Source organism: Eretmochelys imbricata, chromosome 1 (genome assembly GCF_965152235.1).
Source record: "Eretmochelys imbricata isolate rEreImb1 chromosome 1, rEreImb1.hap1, whole genome shotgun sequence".
NCBI lineage: Eukaryota > Metazoa > Chordata > Testudines > Cheloniidae > Eretmochelys > Eretmochelys imbricata.
The window spans coordinates 321,542,395-321,561,237 of record NC_135572.1 but is presented as its reverse complement, the minus strand read 5'-3'; the positions used below and the strand labels follow the sequence as shown (position 1 = coordinate 321,561,237).

Here is an 18,843-nt window from a genome sequence, read left to right as displayed (position 1 = left end):
GACCTCCTGTTTCTCACAAATATTCCAAATCCAGTCTCACTTTCCAGCAGCTGAGAAGATGTACTCAAAATGTCATATTTCAGCCATATTATTCATTCCTTGTGACTAGCAGCCTTGTAGAAATAATTACAGAACAGTAAATGTAAATGTGATTTAGACTGAGAATGTGCGTCAGTTTTTAAATAAACTAAATGGACCAAATTTGAGCATACTGAACACCAAGAAGTTTTAAAACATATCTTTTTGTTTATTTATTTCACAAACATATATTTACATTGAACATCTATTCACAACACTGAAAGGAAAAATGCATACTATACATTAACCGATTTACATGTATGCCCTTTCCATGACAACAAAAGGCCCCATTCTTCCCTATATCTGTAATTACGGGATCAATTCTCAATGTACTGATGAAGCTGTGATTTGTATGGATTCTAAATGGCATCATATTCTAAGTGCTGTGTGGAACTTCTTCAAAGTTATTTTGAACAATGGATTATTTCTTAAGATAAGCCTCTGTTATTAGCATCAATTTCCATAAATAGTAAGCATAAAGCTGTAGCTGTATTTTCTTTACCATGCTACCAGTATTCCTTACACTATACTAGAGCTCAATTATCTTTGTAGTAGTTGTTAAAGTTGATTCGCAGCAGGAAGTCCTCCAGGTGAGGTTGGTATCCCCTATTTACAAGTTTGGTTACCACTGTAGGAAAAGCAAATACACAAATCTTAATTTAAACCTCTAACAAGTCTATCTGTTAATTAAATGTACGAATACTATCATGGAAAAAGCCTATTGGAGATGTCTGATGTAGATGGAAACAAATCTGTTAATATTGTATAAAAGAGCCCCTGCCTCTATTTGTGGAATTACAAAGTACTCTCATTCACTGTCTGTACAACAAATCAGATGCAAGGCAAGGAATAGAAGTGTCAATCCTAGACAGTGTGCATATAAATGGAATTTTATTCTTCTAATTACAAGTACACTTTATCCAAACTATTATAAAAGTACAATTTTAGGTTCCCATAACATCATATTAACCAATGGGCAGGCATTACTGAGTTGCCTGACCTCTGTAAAAGAAAGCAGCTCTGCTAGTTTTCTTATGCCAAGACCACTGTTACTGAAGGGACCATGAGACAAACACCTGGGATGATTGCAAATCTTAACTATAAATTGAATAATAAACTTACTAATGCTAACCATCATTCACAATAAAGAAGAGATCTTTCCAATATATGGCCTTAAATCAAAGAAAGAAAAATTGCCCTGGCTTCATAAACATCTCATACACCAAGGGGATTAGCAAGCAGTAACAGCATGCAAGTAAGAAAGAAAGGTGTAGAATATACAGGATTAGAGTATCCAAAGCCCACTCAAATCAACAGGAGACTCTCCACTGGCTTCAGTAGGCTTTGGATCACACCCTTTGTGAGAGACTGATATTTAAAGAAAAAAGTGGCACTTCCTTTGGATATTGGGTCTGCTAACAAAGGAAAGTGAGGAGCTGCCTGTATTCACATGGAAAGGTGAATTTTTTTCTTTGGTAGAAATACGGGAAGGGTCTGTAAGACCAGTATTATTTGGGAAATGTAGAAGATTAGATAGGGTCTCTCTAACTTACACACCCTGCAAGCTGAGGTGACAGCCACGAGGAATTCTATTGTGAAAAAGAACATGAACTACATGGCAAGAAATCTGCACAGTGGCAAAGTTCTTGCCTGTAGCACTAGATTTAACTACATCTTGCAGTAGGTGAGCAGACTGTGGACCTTATTCTCTTAACCCCTTGCAGGAGCCAGGAAATTCAATCTCACAGTAAGATGTAGTATTTGACTTGTAGGAAGATGTAAAATACAGTTCAAAGAACTTTTTGTGTGTTGCCATTTTAGATACTTTTGTCTGTCATACGGTTTCAAAGACTACATTGCAGATAAATGGTAAATATAAGATATATCTGCCTAAGAAGCAATTATTTACCATGGATTTACTCCCCGTAAACCACCAATGTGATACTTATTGTCAGCTCTGGGACACATGCCAAGAAATTCAGACTTCTGATGCTTTATGTTAGTGGACATGGAGAGATTAGCTTTCCCAGAAGTAATGCACTAAGCAAAATGAGTTCAACATTTCTCCTGATTTTAGGCTGTACTATCAGAGACAACTGCAAGAACTGATGGGTTTTTCAGGTGTCAGTTGACTGAGGCAATATAAATTAGCCCAATAATGTATACCAGTTCCTACCTTTGAATAAGAAGTGAGAGTAATATTTGAAAGTATTATAAGATTGTTGCATCAAACCAAAGTTGGGATGAACAGCCATTTGCTCGCCAGCATCAAAGTTCCATGACTGAGAGATTAATTGGCTGCGGAACTTCAAAATGAGACTGAAGATGCTGTGAATAATGTTCATCACAGGGGTGGCCTTCTCAGTCAATAGTCCTCTAGCAAAAGAAAAACAGACTTTAAAGAACTAAAGAGACATTGTTTATTTGAGTGGTTAGAAGGCAGAGAGAATCCTTTGGGTTCCCTCTCTAATCATTTCAAAACAAAACATGGAACCCTACAGGAGTGAATTTATGTAACTCTTGAGTCCAGTATGATTTACCTACTCTTCAAGGTTGCTGACATTTACATATGAAGAGCTCAATCCAGACACTTGCCCTTTACTTTTATGGTGGTGGGATCAAATTTTAAGTATCATGTTCTGGTTCTTCTTAAATTTGCCCAGGTAATTAAAAATCTGTCATCATTTCTGCCACTTCCCAATGCCTGAACTGGTCTTTCTGGATGCACCTGTTCTTGTCTGTAACTAACAAGAGATGCCACTTCTAGTGGGACACAATCTTTTTGCCTTTTCTTGTATCTACTCCTCCTGTTCGCCATCTTCCTCCCTTGTCATTTCGGACCTCTTCTTTTTCTCTCTATTCCTTCCTTTCTTATCCCACCACTCCCATATCTACTTACCTCTCAACTCCATTCTCCTTATCCTATTACTCTCCTCTTTGCTCTCTATCACAACATCTCAGGGCCTCTACAGTTTGGTGTTAGTAACAACTGTAATGTATGAGACTTAAAGTGTTAGCAGCCTCTGATTCATAAAGCAAGTAGTACTACTTCCACTATTCATGAACCCTGGTGGTGGTCTTTCTTAAGAGACAATATTTGGGTACATCAGATGACAACTGCTCTGCCAAGGTATGATCCTGCAGCCTGAAATTAGCTCTGCATAAGTATTAAAAGCATAAACAAATGTACAGAGACAGCCCTTGCGCAATCCTTGAATTTGGATTATTTCTACATACTACTTATTCAGACAGACAACACTCATTTCCCTAAGTAGTAGGTATTAACTACAAATCATGAACTTCCTTTTCATCACAGCACTGATATTCTGGATGCTTCTGTTGTACCTATGCAAAGTCTTTACAATTTTTTTTTGGTATAATTACTACTGTGTATGTTTGTTGAAATCATTTTATGTGTATACATATATATCCATACACATGCACATGTACACATACATACAGTGCGTGCGCCATATACCATATTTACACAAAAGAGTGGGCAAAATCCACTGCTGGAGTAAGCTGAAACAGCTCAGTTGACTTCAAGTGTTTCTCTGCTTTGCTTACCTGAAAATTGCTTTGTTGAGGTATTCTGCATGTGTTCTGTGAATTTCTTCCAGGTTTCCTACAGAAGACAGTTTATTTCCAAATTCACACCATGTTACATGCAATATTTGGTTAGCAATGTAACCTTGAATAACTTTAACAAAGTGCTGCATTTCATGTTTATACAGCTGAAGCTGTCGAAATTGAACAGAATTTGATGCACGACTCACTAATGCTGAAAATAAAAACAGAAAGATATTATTGTTGACACTGTAGAGACTGTTCCCATAAAAATCATGGTTTGACAAAACTATTAGCAGAAACCTGTCTCAAATTCCAAACAAGTTTCCTTGAATAAATTTTGACTTTTAAGGACCAAAGTACCTGTTTTAAATGGTATGTTTACAATCTATTGTCTGGCACATGGAGCTAAACACATTTTTATGCAGTACCTTTTCTAATTTATCTTACCAGTACGTTTTAAGTGGAACCAAATATCCTTGAGAGTCCACACCATGTGCTTCAACTGCAGCAAAAAGGAGAAGATCTTGTTGTATTTATTCATGCAGCTCTCGGTAATGACAATGTTCAGAGGCCAATCAACCTAAAATATATATATAAAACCAAGTGCCATTAATGTTACCTGTCCATGTCATATTTGATCATTTCAGAATATTTCACAACTCTTTCAGTCACAGGTACTACAGGCTGCTGAAACATAACTGAATGAATTTATAAATGGCATCATAGAATGCCCAGGATGAGTGAACCCTATAAATTCACTTAGATTAGCCTAATTTCTTGACTCTTTTCCTCCAGGAGGTAGTAAATCATCAATTACTATACATCAAAGAACAAGAAACATGGATGCTCAAATGATTATGGTATAAGAGCAAAGTATAAAACTTTCAAATAATCTTTTCTATATGCTTTCTTACCTTGTACCGTAGCTCCAAGCAGTTCAGAGCATCAGGAGCATTGGGTTTGAACATTTCTGGAAGGTACTTGAGTGCAAAAGAAAGATTGGAAGCAAGCTGGGTGTCTCCATGAAGGCTATACTGTAATGCTTTATTTAAGATAGAATTGAGAACCAGTGGATTCAGAAGTTCACCAGGAGTTTGCCCTGAACCAAGCTTGAAAAAAAGAAATCTTAATTACACACAATTTTTAGAGACATACAAGTCATGTTCTTGCTTTAAGGTAAATTTTTCAAAAGCACCTAAATGACCTAAGTCCCATTTTCAAAAGTGGCTTAGCCACAAGTGTTTTATTCATTTTTGAAAATGGGAATTGGCTGCTTTTGAAATTTTTGCCCTTAGTCTTTTGGCTCAGTACCATGATGATCAACGTCAGAACAACCTAATCAACACATTAATGTGACAGAATCAAAATTAATACTGTGAAATAAACCTCTGAATTTTCACCTTTAGCACTTTAAAGCAATTTTAATGTGTTTTCCGACATCTGTTTACTAATGAAATTAATATATTCGTTGAAAATCCAAATGAGAACTTACTAATTCACTTTTCAAAACACAAAGACTTAACTGCTGTTATGGAAAATATAAAATAGAATTACACAGCAAATTCAGAATTGCAGGTGTCAAGCCTCAAAATGAATAAAGAACAACAACAAACATCATGTCGTTTTAAACATTTCATTTATGTTATCCTGATCCCCCTGCAACTATTAAAATGACAGTAGTGAGCGTAAGACTCGGACTCAAAACATTTAAGCACAAGCAGCCCCACTGACTTCAGCAGAACTTCTCACATATGCTCAAAGTTAAGCATGTGCTAAAGTACTTTTCTCAATCGTGACCAAAATGCTCTCAGGTTCTAGAGAGTTGGTGTTAACTATCCTGTGCCCAGGAATCTGTGAATCTGATGAGGTTCAATAAGGATAAGTGCAGGGTCCTGCACTTAGGACGGAAGAATCCAATGCACCGCTACAGACTAGGGACCGAATGGCTAGGCAGCAGTTCTGCGGAAAAGGACCTAGGGGTGACAGTGGACGAGAAGCTGGATATGAGTCAGCAGTGTGCCCTTGTTGCCAAGAAGGCCAATGGCATTTTGGGATGTATACGTAGGGGCATAGCGAGCAGATCGAGGGACGTGATCGTCCCCCTCTATTCGACATTGGTGAGGCCTCATCTGGAGTACTGTGTCCAGTTTTGGGCCCCACACTACAAGAAGGATGTGGATAAATTGGAGAGAGTCCAGCGAAGGGCAACAAAAATGATTAGGGGTCTAGAACACATGACTTATGAGGAGAGGCTGAGGGAGCTGGGATTGTTTAGCCTGCAGAAGAGAAGAATGAGGGGGGATTTGATAGCTGCTTTCAACTACCTGAAAGGGGGTTCCAAAGAGGATGGCTCTAGACTGTTCTCAATGGTAGTAGATGACAGAACGAGGAGTAATGGCTTCAAGTTGCAGTGGGGGAGGTTTAGATTGGATATTAGGAAAAACTTTTTCACTAAGAGGGTGGTGAAACACTGGAATGCGTTGCCTAGGGAGGTGGTGGAATCTCCTTCCTTGGAAGTTTTTAAGGTCAGGCTTGACAAAGCCCTGGCTGGGATGATTTAACTGGGAATTGGTCCTGCTTCGAGCAGGGGGTTGGACTAGATGACCTTCAGGGGTCCCTTCCAACCCTGATATTCTATGATTCTATGATTCTATGCATGTCCTGATAGCTAGACATAAGCTCAAACCATCCTTCCTGTGACCTTACTCAGGTGAACCTCATCCAGGGACACAGAAATAGGGCATATAAGTGCCACCTCTGCAGCAGATTCCAATATTCTCCTCCCTAATTCTCCTTCAGCAGTACACTGTGGGATTTTTGAAGTGGGAGGGTGATGGAGGGGAGTGGTGGGACTCAATCAGTGGCAACAGTGTCCTCCAGCTGTGCTGCCATTAGGCAGCAGGGGCCAGAGCAATAGTGCAAACAATCTAGCCTTTCACAGGACAGGGGGTTTTCTTCCCTGAACATCTCCAAGTTCTGCTTAGTTTAGAGGTCAGACACCTGGCATCCTCTGCGGTCTGCCAAATCCCACCGCCCCATTCCTCAGGGAGAATATCAGCCAAATATAGTGCTCTTACAGAGTTTCTTGGGCCTCGTGTAGCTCCTCTCATGGGCATTTCTAAGAGAGGGTGCATTTTGGCCCACAGTCCTTAGGGCCTCAGCAGGGCCTCTTTGTTACAGAATTTGCTGCCTTGGCACAAGGGGATACAAAATGGGTAAGGGGAAAAATAGCAGACAGGATTTTAACCCACACTTCTCTACCACCCTTACTCATATTGGTTTTTTTTAGCTACCTATGTCAACGCTGGGAACAGTCCTTAATATCACTGTATGAGATACTAGAGGTTCACAGATATCGTGCCTATTGCAAATGACCAAATACCAGAGTTATAAAACAAGCCAGCAAATACCTTCTCAAATAGTAGGTCACTAAGTGACTGAGCAAACTCTCCATCTTCCATTAACAAAAAATGTCTTAGTGCTTCAAAATGCTTCTCTATGTTCAGTTCCACAAAGTAGTAATCGACTATCGCTTTGTTCACAAGGGAAACACTAATAAAAACATGAAGTGACAATCACTCTTAAGAACAATTCTTTCCTTGCTATTAAAATGCAGTCGTGGATATTACTATCAAATTAACGTTTCAGTATCTAGCATAATGTACCAGCTTGTATGACATTCACATGCACAAAAGAAAATGGGAGAAACCTTATATACAGATAATATCCAGGATGACACAGAACTAAAACCTACCACTACTGAGAACTATAGTTTGATTGGAATTGCTAGCATATCTGAAGACTGACACTACATGGATCATAGGAAAACACATTAGCAGTAACCTCCCTTTATGAAGCTTTCATCTGGTGGGATCCAGACTGGTTAAGCAAGTGTCATGTCTGTATCTTTGCAGAGATGTGTACTTCACCCAGGCAATACAGGCACCTTTGATGCTAGTCACTGACAGAGAAGGAGAGAGGGCAGGAGATGCAATTCTTGAACCCTGGAACTCTGGGGATAGTCCCGAGACCGGGGAAGACTTTCCCCAAAGGCAGGGGTAGGAGGAAATTATCCTATACCCTATACTTGTAAACTAAACTCATTGTAAATTGATTTTATATCTAGTTTAGTTCACAGGTTATACAATGAAGGACACAATTTCAACCAAAGCCATGCAGTGTTAAGAAGGAACTGGAGAGGCATCAACCCACGCCACCTATTATACCCTTGGTCGGAAACATGAGGGAAGCTAATGCGCATGTGTGAGTCAATGGACACGGCTTTGAAGAACTTCCAGACTCAGGCACATGGCATGCATGTGTACACATGTGTGGAATACACATAGGGACCGGACCAGCACTCGAAGTAGTAGTAAGTAGATTTTCGTGCAGCTCTGTCTCAAGGGAAAATAACCAGCAAAGAAAAAATAACTGAGTTAATAAAAGTGGATTTGTTATTCCTAATTAATACTTACTGAGACACGAGTGGAGCAGTAATAGAGTGTTTCATCAGCACTGGCAAAGATAAAAGCTCACTTAGTTGTACAGCTGTTTCATCTGTTGCTGACTGTACCAAAGGATCCACTGGGAAAGTGTATGACCTGGGTATCACATGATGCAAGAGATGGGAAACTGGCAACTCTGCTAAATTGAAGAACACACATAAAAATTGTATGCTGTTATACTTAAGCTATTTCAATTAATGTCCTGAAAGTCATTCCAGATTAGAAAAGTCAAAAACATGCTACCGTAGACTTCAGATTTTTATGCAAAGAAAAATAGTTTTGCTCCTGTACTTAATAATTTTGATGATAAAGATCGTCTAAGAACTCTTCCTTAGGCTAAAATCCTGATTTCTCACTCAAGATCATTACATATTCTTGCTGAACTACCATTTCAAGAGTTCTACTCACACATTAAATCATAGCTGTCTTGGTATTTTTCAAGGCAATACTGGTCTGATAAGGCTTTCAGATAAGCTTGTTCTTTCCTCCACGTATCATCATCATCTTCCTTTTCTTTAGTCTCAGAAGCACACGCCTCAGAAAGTAAAGTTTCTTGAGGTGTAACAGTCAGGGCAATCGATTTTTCAGGTTCCTCTGTCTAAGAAAATGCAGACAATAACTAACACCTTCTCTCAGAGCCGATCTTCTCAAAAATCCCATGCAGAAATGATGTGTTCCTTACCTGTGAACCCTGAGGAAGCTCTGGAGGGAGATCTTTGCTGACATCTTTTGCAATTACTGTAATAACACAAATTGAAACAGTATTAGAAAAAAAACAACCCATGAACATACAAAATACAGCTGAACTGCCTATAGTCACCGGATCATATCTCAGACCTGATCATAATTCCAAAAGAATGCAAAATCTGTAACAAAACCACCATTACACTGCACTTGAAAAACAGGGAACTTTAGCTTCACATGCTTCTATATATTACACAGTGACACTATTAGCATTAATATATTTAAAGTACTGTCAGAACATTCTTCAATTTCAGAGTGCAAAGTAGCTATTTAAAACCACACTAGAATTATAAGTGATCTGCAAAGTTTCAAACCAGTGGAAAATTTTAACAAATATTTCACCCTTTTCATACAGGAGACAAGACTACATGCAAATTCTCACCTCTAAATTCTAATAGTGTTTAGCCATATACTCAGTGAATTAACTCATAAGTATCCAGATAGAACAAACACACTTGATAGTAATTTTTATAAGGTCCTAAAAAACTACTGACCAACTGAATACAGTTTGATTGTCTTATTCTCACCTTCTTGTTTCTCTCTCTCTTCTGTGATGTTTTCTTGCTTTTCACCTTCAATATTAGAATCTGAAAGGACTGGAACACTGTCTGAGGACTGTGATTGGGGTAAGACCTCTTCCTTGCCTTCTGATGATTTATTGTCTCTCTTACTTTCAACAGAGGGAGAAAACTCTCCATTGCACTGAAATGTCTGAACTGTGGAGTCTGATGTGTGACCAGAGATGGTTTTATTATGAGGTATTGGATCACTTTCTGTGGATGGAGACCACTCCCCTATTTTAATGTTCGACTGAGATGCATGGCCAAAAGGGCTCCAACGAGGTTTTGAAAGTTCAGTGTCTGAAACTAGCTCTCCCATTTTAATGTGTGATTGTGAAGCATGTCCATGGATATTCCACCGAGGTCTGGATGGTACAGCCTCAGACACATTTTCCCCAATCTTGATATTGGCATCAGATGCATGGCCATGGATGTTCCACCGAGCTCTAGATGGTACAGGCTCAGACACGTTCTCTCCAATCTTGATATTGGCATCAGATGCATGACCATGGATGTTCCACCGAGGCCTTGTAGGCTCTATGTTTGACACATACTCACCAATCTTAATGTTGGCTTCTGAGGCATGTCCATGAACATTCCATCTGGGCCTTGAGGACTCGACCTCCGACGTATATTCCCCAATTTTAATATGAGCTGCAGAAATATGCCCATGAATATTCCAGCGAGGCCGACTAGATTCAACTTCAGAGGTATATTCCCCAATCTTTATGTGCGAATCTGAAGAATGTCCATATGGATTTGAATGTGACTGGGAAGTCTCTGCACAAGGCACATATTCCCCTACATTAAAGCTGGCATTGGATACATGTCCATGAATATTCCACTGAAGTCTCCTACTTTCCACCAACACATTTTCTCCAACTCTGCCATGTCCTTGTGAAACAGCAGCTGGCCTGAGAATTGTATTAAAATCATATTCACTTTGCTGATGTAACTGTGTATTACCTTCTCCTTGCAGTGCTTCTATCAAAAGAGGCTGACTTTCACTTATTTGAGTAGTTTCAGGAAGTTCTGAGCTAATATTTTGAAATGCTTCGTCTAGTAAAGATCCTTCATCTAGTAAAGAGCCAACGGCAGCAGGTTGTTCTTCCTGTGATTCTGGTAGGAAATCCTCAATATTTAGACTCGATTCAGGCAGAGAATTAGCACTCTGCGATGGATCCCATGTTTGTTCTGTACTTAGTAATTGAGATTCAGTTCCTGCTGCATCTTGCTCAGGACGTTGATTAATATGAGTATTTACTGGCCGGGACAAAGCCAATGGTTTTTCAGCAGAAGTAACACTCTTCAGTCCAGGTTCAGAATCACCTCTGACAACATTATTGTCAGAATGCACAGGTTCCACAGAAGATACCTAAAACACAAATAATTATTGCATTCTTCAGCTATTTACATACAGTTTGTATGTATTTTAAACTATTTTTCCACAACAAGATTTTATTTCCAGTCCTGCCCTTTTATTGCCAGCACCACAATACTGTAATACTCATTCACATTTCTGCCATGGTGACTCTTCTGTTTAGTGATCAAACATTTACAAAACTCACATTAGAAAACTTGGAATTGTCATGCAATGCTTCTGTAAGAAAATGCACTAACCTGAGAGCTTGGTTCTTCTACAGCTGCGTCCATAAGTGAAACTGTTTGGCATTGCTTATGCGGAATAATGTCTAATTTCCTCCTGTACTTCCCATTAGGAAGTTTTTCAAGCATCTCCTAAAAATCAAAATAGCAAAACCAAAAAGCTTTTAATATATCAAATGTTAAAATGCTATAAATGATATTTCTTTTAAAAATTTAAAAGATACCTCGATATGTTTTTGATCTTCTAATAGAAAGTTGAGACGGGCTGTTTCCAGTTTGTGCCGCTGGATTTTCCATAAAGCTCTTTGCTCCCTACGGGCTGCATCATCAGAAAGTTTGCTATAATGATCAATTATTTCTTGCCTGAAGGAGAGTAAAGATACTATATTACAGACACTCCACCTGCTTATTTTTCATCTTGCACTCTGTACATTGAGACCATATGCTGGTGTAGAAGAGCAAGGAAATGATAGATCTCTCAGATTATATATTTTTAAAATTAAAAACCAGAGGTTTCATCCACAGTACAGAAGCTAGTTGAGAAAATGTAATGAAAATAGGATGGTATTTTTTGTCAATAAGTTTTTGTAGAACCATGTTATTAGGAGACTAATTTTTCATAACAAATGTGCTTAAAGGTATGATAGAAAACAAAGAAAAATTACAATTAGCTGTATATATTGATAAGTAATGTCAAAGCTTGTAACAGCTATAATTACTATGCAGAACTTATATCAATTATAATTAAGGCTGCATTTTAGTCACAGGTATTTTTAGTAAAAGTCATGGACAGGTCACAGGCAGTAAACAAAAATTCACAGTCTGTGACCTGTCCATGACTTGTACTATATATCCCTGACTAAAACTTGGGCGGCCCAGGACCCCTGCTGGTGCTGGGGAACCAGGTGGCAGTGCATGGCCCAAGATCCCTACTGGAGTGAGGGGCGGGGTTGGAGGGGCTGGCAGGCTCCCTACCCAGCTCCACGCAGCTCCCCAGAAGCATCCAGCATGTCCCTGCAGCTCCTAAGGGGAGGGAAGGCCAGGGGGCTCCATGAGCTGCCCCCGCCACGAGCTCCGGCTCTGCAGCTCCCATTGGCTGGGAACTGCAGCCAACGAGAGCTGTGGAGGCGGTGCCTGCAAGCTGGCCCTCTGCCTAGGAGCTGCAGGGACATGCCAGCTGCTTCCGAGAAGCCCCTGCCCTCCACCCCGGGGATAAGTGCCGCCCTATGCCCCAAGCCCCTGACCCAGCCCTGAGCTCCCTCTCACACACAAACTGCTGCTACTGCTGGCCCAGGGGCTGCCCGAGTGCTCGGAAAACCCCTGAGACAGCCACACCAGCCGCTGCAAAAGTCACGGAAGTCATGAAAAGTCATGGAATCCATGACTTCCGTGACCTCTGTGACAGACATGCAGCCTTAATTAGAACCGATTTTAACACTGAAAAAGTGTTTTGTTTCCTGCTCATTACTGTTTAAGTCTATCTGATAAGGAAAAACAATTAAAAATAGCACACCACACCACACCCATGGCACTGTCCTCATCAATTTAATTTTTAATCACATAAATATCTTTTATGTGTCCTTTTGATGGTTAATGGGAGCAGTAATGACTCCTGGCTACAGTATGCCCTGGAGCGATCATCTAGTCTGACCTCCTATATATAACAGGCCCTTAAACCAGTTACCCAGTATTGAGCCATGTACCTTGTGTTTGGCTAACACATATCTTCCACAAAGGCATCCAGTCTTGAGCTGAAGACATCAAGAGACGGAGAATCCACCACTTCCAGCTGGAGATTTTGAAGGTATGTGGTGAAGCCCAAGACTCGATCCCTGCTAATGACTAACTACCAAGAAATACCTGACCTGCATCTGAGTGCTGATTATATATCAAATTAAAAGGATCTGACTGAGATATACATTTCACCTTACATACTCATTCACCATCAATGTATGCCTGATTAAATGATTAAAATGCAGCCCTTAACCTCTGACAGCTATTCATAGTCCAAATAAAATTGAATAGCATTCACCAATGTATAAACTGTGGCTCTGACCATACAATCAGATCCACTTTGGTGGACACTAGGCCCAAGTAGAGCCCCACTGAAGTAAGATCGGGGTCCATGTAGACTCAGAGGAAAGTATCGTAACCAACATTTAACATTAGCAGTAAAGCAAAAAAAAAAGTCTACGTTAATTCCCCCATACCGGTTTTTAATCTGATCTGACACATCCGATTTTTTTGCTGTGTGGGCAGCTTTTGATCACAAATTTTGTTGTTAAAGTTTTTCTAAAGCCATGATTATGACAAAAACCAGTCTGGATGTCATTGGTGTAGACTGTCTGTTCTTTAGAGCATTGATAGGATTCCAAAATGAAGAGCAATATTTTAATTGTTTTTTAAAACCAGACCTTATGGGAAAATGTGATCTGAAACCTTTGGGAGATTAACCACAAATATTGTTTCTTTATACATTACCTTGCCTTTTTTTCCAGTTCCTCTTCTAAGGCTTTCAGTCTTTTCTCTCTCTCCCTGAGCTCTCGGGCATAGCTGAAATCATCATCGATCTCCTCCTGTTTCATCGTAAGTCGACGCTACATAAACATTTAGAACTCGTAAAAAAATCACTCTCAGCACCAACCCAGTCAAACAGATGTACACATTTTAAAGAGCTTTTAAAACTATATATCATTAGGTGTTTGAGCAATTTCAGAATGTGTAGTAAACCCCTTATTTTATAAACTAATTGGGGATTGAGGAGGTCATAACATTGAACATTTCAAAATTACAGTAGGTACTGTGCACAAACTGTAGTACGGTGCACTGCATTACTTTCTTCTTGTCCTTCAAACCACTGCAAGGTGATTTCCAATGCACTGAAAACATCGGAACGTGAAGGGATGTTGCGTTTTTCTTCACAGACATCACTATTGCGTAGGGATTTTTCCCTTCCTTCAGGAAAAATGGTTTGTATAACTGGCCGTTCCTAAGATTAGATTTCATAATAATTGGTGCTTCACTGTAAAACTGTAATTTCTTTGTTTTTCTTTAGCAAATAATATAATTCTCAAAGCAATCAAGTCACAGAAATACCTCTTGATCTTTTGCAAACTGTTCTTTTAATTTCTGAAACTGTTCCCGTTTCCTTGCATCCAAAGTCATTCTTTCTGATATTTGTTGATCTGTATTTAAATTGAAAATACTGTTACTTTACATCAACATACTGAAAAAACAGAGAAAAAATTCACTAGATGAAAACCCCACTGAAACTTACCATTAATGGCTTTTAGTACTTTACTAGCTGTTTCTCGAGCATGAACAATCAACTCCTGTTTTGCAATCTCCATGCGCAAATCCTAGGAGATAAATATATATAGTTTTATTATGCTTTTCAGACATGAAGAGATAGTGTTGCAATTTAAAGTGCACGCTTTCATTCCATGTACACATAGCAATAATGTCCTCAGGTAGCTGGCTTCCAGGATTTATACCCACTTAATAAATGAGACACCTAATTAGGCAAATCACTGAACGTAGAATCTAAGGTTATACTAAAATTTATTAACACAATGATCTGCTCACAGTAATGAAGTTCTACTAAAATAAATTAGCCATGCAAATTATTTAAAGGACTTGACAAATGGAACAATCTGATTAGTTAATAAACAAGTTAGGCTCTGATAGTGTATTAGTTGGGTCTTGATTACCTTTCCCTAATAGATTAAAGCAGATGCAACAAATTTCTGGTGGAACATCCTCCAAAACTATTTCCAAAAATCATGAAAATGTCAACAATAATGACATGCCAGTTAAACAAAACTAAAAGCAATTATGTTAGTCTTTTTTTCCCCCAAGACAGCAATACAAAGCAAGCAGACCACCACAGGAAGACTATAGTCATGAATGTCAGTACTTTTACATATACAATCAAATGAAAAATCTGAGCTCTCTTTAAATATACTAATTATATAAAATTATTTCTTCTTTAATATTCATTTACCTTTTCTTCCTTGCTAATAGAACTGTAACGGGCAATTCTTTCCATTCGACCCACATATACTGCACAGTCTCTCTCAATCTCTTTCAGCTCCTCAAGGGAAAAAATAACAGAAATCCGAGGAACAGGGATATCTGACCAGCATATGTAATGCTACAAATAAGAAATATTATACAGTTAAATAGAGGGAAAAAAGCCTGTGAATTTAAATGACTAATCAGGCTTTATGATTGTATATGCATATATCAACTGTTTGAGATGCTTCCTAGGAGGAGTCTTGTTCTGAGCCATTCTGCAGATGTTTAAATGTCTATTTTAAATCATATTACTTTCTTGAATAGCTTATGGCATTACATGTCCGATAACAGCCACTGCTTGCCTTTAGGTACAACACATACATCCAGATATGAAAATGGAACTGATATAACAGGATCATGTTTCTACACCCTGTGACTGAGACCTGAAAGGTTTAAAAAGACAAGATCTTAGAAATCAGATGAAAAGATCAAAGTATAAATTAAAGGGAACTTTAAATTTATTATTTCAAGCATTCTTCCTACCACAAACAGATCTGTTTTGCAAAAAATGTGTACAATGGAACTATTACAGTGTGTCTGAATAAGTGTGCAGCAAAAAAAGCCAAAATGATAGGGGGGGGAAGGTATGATCTAAATTCAGGTCTTTAGGGAGAGGAGGCCCCCTGCTTTGGTCAGTGTTGTCTGGGTGTTGGAGAACAATTGCTTGGAGGCCTAAAACATTCAGGGTTTACACAAAGGAAAATATGAAACCTAAAGTTGTACAAAGGGTACTTTAAACTTGCTTCTGCACATTCACAGTTTGTCAATTAGCTATCAAGACCTGTGTTACACTGGAATATTGAGGTCATGAATACTTGAATGTAAACAGCTAAATAACATTCTTCAACATCCATCCTTGGCAGGGCCACTTATCAATAAAAGCATAAATTTAAATTTACTTGCCACAGAACCAGTCAACATATGCTAAGAATTTGTTTCTGTAGTGCAACATGAAAGAACCAAGCAAGTACTTGCCCTGGGACAACACAATTTCAATAAGTTTATGGTTTTCCCACAAATGTATACATCATTGGCAATATGCTTCAGAAACACAGGGACACAATCTTCTACTTCTTTTGAAATCAAAATATATCCATGGGTCCAGTAATGTTTATCTATAGATCAAAGACAAGAAAGATCAAAGTATATTGTATTTAATAAAGATAACAAGAATGCAAACTGAACAAACTAGAAGTTCTACATCTATGTACTGTACCTCTGAAGCTAAGATAATCCTCATTCACTTGAATCATGAATTCGCCATAAACATCCCTGAATACACCACTGTACACCCAATCATAGATAAACCTAAAAAATAAAGATTATACAACGGAGTTAAGTCCCTCTTTCCTTTCTAAAATTATTTTATTTGAACCAATACACATAACAGATTATTTTCTTTGACACACACATATGTATTTATATCTCAATCAGTGTGGATGCACATGTGCGCATGCATGCACATGCCGCAAATATTGTATCAGCAGCATATTTGTCAAAGTCATGACAAAACGGTAAATCTTCAAGTCATGTTGAGGATAAATATAAAAGTTAAGCATAATCACATCGACAGTTAATTCCCAAAAAATATAAACCCTCATTTTTGGCATAAGAAGCATCTTTTTTAGAGAATCTTAACTGCAAACATTTAGTTTAAAATCATTCTAATTCCAGTAACAGTCTTTTATACTGATCTGGACATACATAAAAACCTTTGCACTGTCATAATGATAGAATACATTTTATGGGGAAGGGGGGAGGAAGAAAGAATTTTAATTAGATGCAACTTGTTTAGAAGGAGAAGAGAGGCTATAGAACTCTAGGACACAAATTCAGACAACTTTTCCTTTGAGCTTGAGCAGCTTTTCATATATCTGGAGAAACGTGAACTATTACTTTGGGAGAAAATATTCCTTTTTTCATATATTTATGATAACACTCTCTTGACCCCAGTGTGAATCAAAGGTTATCCTCCCTATATGCACAGAGGAAACAAAATTATCATAAATTACAGATACTGAAATTCAGGGTCCCATAGCAGCATCAGCCCAGTCCTTCTTTTCGACTGGTTACTGTAAAGGTCTAATGCCTAGGAACAGACTGGTACTGTAAACAGAAAAATGTATCCATAGCAACCGCAGTTCAACTTTAACCTAATTAAAAATAAGGCCTTGTGTGTTAATATCCTTATATTTTTATGATTTCTAACAGCAACAACAACTTCCAGGTGGTACATTTCCTGGAAGTTAATGAATTAATGACTGGGTTAACATCCTCAAGACAGACATTAGCTGGCAGGAAATGACCTCTATAGCAACCATTATTGCTTAAACAATTGATGTTCTCATAGTGACTTGTTACAAACTCATTTAGGCCTTAATCCTGCAAATTTTTATGCATGTACTTATAACTTTACTGTCCTACTCCTGCAATAAACACAATGAAGACTCAACGGTCTGTCAAGGTATAATTTGCAGAAGTGAAGCCACAATTAAGTATTTCAACAGGTTTACAGCTGAGAAGGTCTGAGGCCCAAAATTTGACTGGGAACTGAACATAGGGAAAGGGTGGCAGTGGGTGGAGTCTTCAGTTCAGAATATCTTGATGGGTTTGTTTTGTCCTGTTTAATTTTATTATACTTGCCCCATTATTATTGATTTTTTAAAATTACTATTGTAGTTCCTAAAAATGTCTAATATCTTATACACTCCGTAGCATTGCTACAGAAGTAGATAAGCAATTTCCAAAGTTGTGTGGATATTGATTAAAGAAACTGGTACATCCAAGGGACTCTATTAAAGATAACAACTTCTTACTCAACAGCTATGCTTACGTTAGTGATATAAAAGATGTTTTTACAACTTTTGAACTTCTATTAACATTGAAAAGCCAACACAGGTATGAGAGAGTGAGGTGGGATCTCTCCTGGTTTTGTGTGTAATTAAATATCAGCTGCAGGATATTTTTTAGTGGTGGTGATGATGTACAAGAAGGAAAGAAACTGAACCCTGGTTGAGTCTCAGATCCCTGAGTGAATTTGTTGGGTTGGCAGTTAGGAAAAAAATATCCTTTTATTTGTTAAAAAAAAGAAAAAAGGTTTTGCTACGGAAGTCATTGGAAAGCAAATATGGACCCACACAATGCCATTTTTGCAGTCAGTTTTCAGAGCCGAACCACACCTTAAATCATTAAAAATAATTCACATCCACTCTGAAAATCTTCAAGCTAATGGTCTGCCCTTTATAAACTAAACCAGCCTAGTTATCCACTTCTTCAAAGTGGTTATTACATTAAAAATGCCCAAATGGAAAACCAGTAGGTTATTATTACAGTCATTGCTAAGCACAATTATAAAACAAACAGTCTGCAACCCACCTGGTATATGGTTCACAGCTGGTTTTTAACAATGACAGAAGAACTGGGTAATGTTCATTACTACAGTTATTGAGAGCCTCTTTGTACAAGTATGAAAGCAATCTTACTCCCTGGAAGAAAAAAAAAAAAAGATAAAACAACTACATTTCAAAACAGTAAAATCCATCGTACTATTAGTAAAAAAAAGATTCATAATATACACATCTTTACATCTATTTATTAGACAGAGACAATTTGGTCATGGCTCAGTCTGGATAAAACTGAAACGATATTGGTGGGATGGGTCAACAACAACCAGAGGAAATGGCAGAGGTGACATATGCCCCTTC

General features: G+C 38.3%; 1 protein-coding gene across 3 annotated transcripts in view; it reads right to left on the bottom strand.

The window, feature by feature from the left end:
- Positions 1-232: 232 nt before the first annotated feature.
- Positions 233-18,843, bottom strand: part of TUBGCP6 (tubulin gamma complex component 6) — a 30,379-nt gene continuing 11,768 nt past the window's right edge. For all 3 annotated transcript variants that reach the window (XM_077834682.1, XM_077834691.1, XM_077834701.1), the window contains 19 exons: positions 18,515-18,624; positions 16,356-16,447; positions 16,115-16,254; positions 15,066-15,215; positions 14,340-14,421; positions 14,159-14,247; positions 13,544-13,659; positions 11,287-11,425; positions 11,078-11,194; positions 9,425-10,832; positions 8,836-8,891; positions 8,562-8,751; positions 8,124-8,292; positions 7,059-7,200; positions 4,563-4,757; positions 4,096-4,228; positions 3,646-3,859; positions 2,255-2,454; positions 233-706 (listed from right to left, as the gene is read on the bottom strand). In XM_077834682.1, coding sequence (XP_077690808.1) covers positions 615-706; positions 2,255-2,454; positions 3,646-3,859; positions 4,096-4,228; positions 4,563-4,757; positions 7,059-7,200; positions 8,124-8,292; positions 8,562-8,751; positions 8,836-8,891; positions 9,425-10,832; positions 11,078-11,194; positions 11,287-11,425; positions 13,544-13,659; positions 14,159-14,247; positions 14,340-14,421; positions 15,066-15,215; positions 16,115-16,254; positions 16,356-16,447; positions 18,515-18,624 — 3,834 coding nt within the window. In that variant the 3' untranslated portion in view covers positions 233-614. The remainder of the gene's footprint in view (positions 707-2,254; positions 2,455-3,645; positions 3,860-4,095; positions 4,229-4,562; positions 4,758-7,058; positions 7,201-8,123; positions 8,293-8,561; positions 8,752-8,835; positions 8,892-9,424; positions 10,833-11,077; positions 11,195-11,286; positions 11,426-13,543; positions 13,660-14,158; positions 14,248-14,339; positions 14,422-15,065; positions 15,216-16,114; positions 16,255-16,355; positions 16,448-18,514; positions 18,625-18,843) is intronic.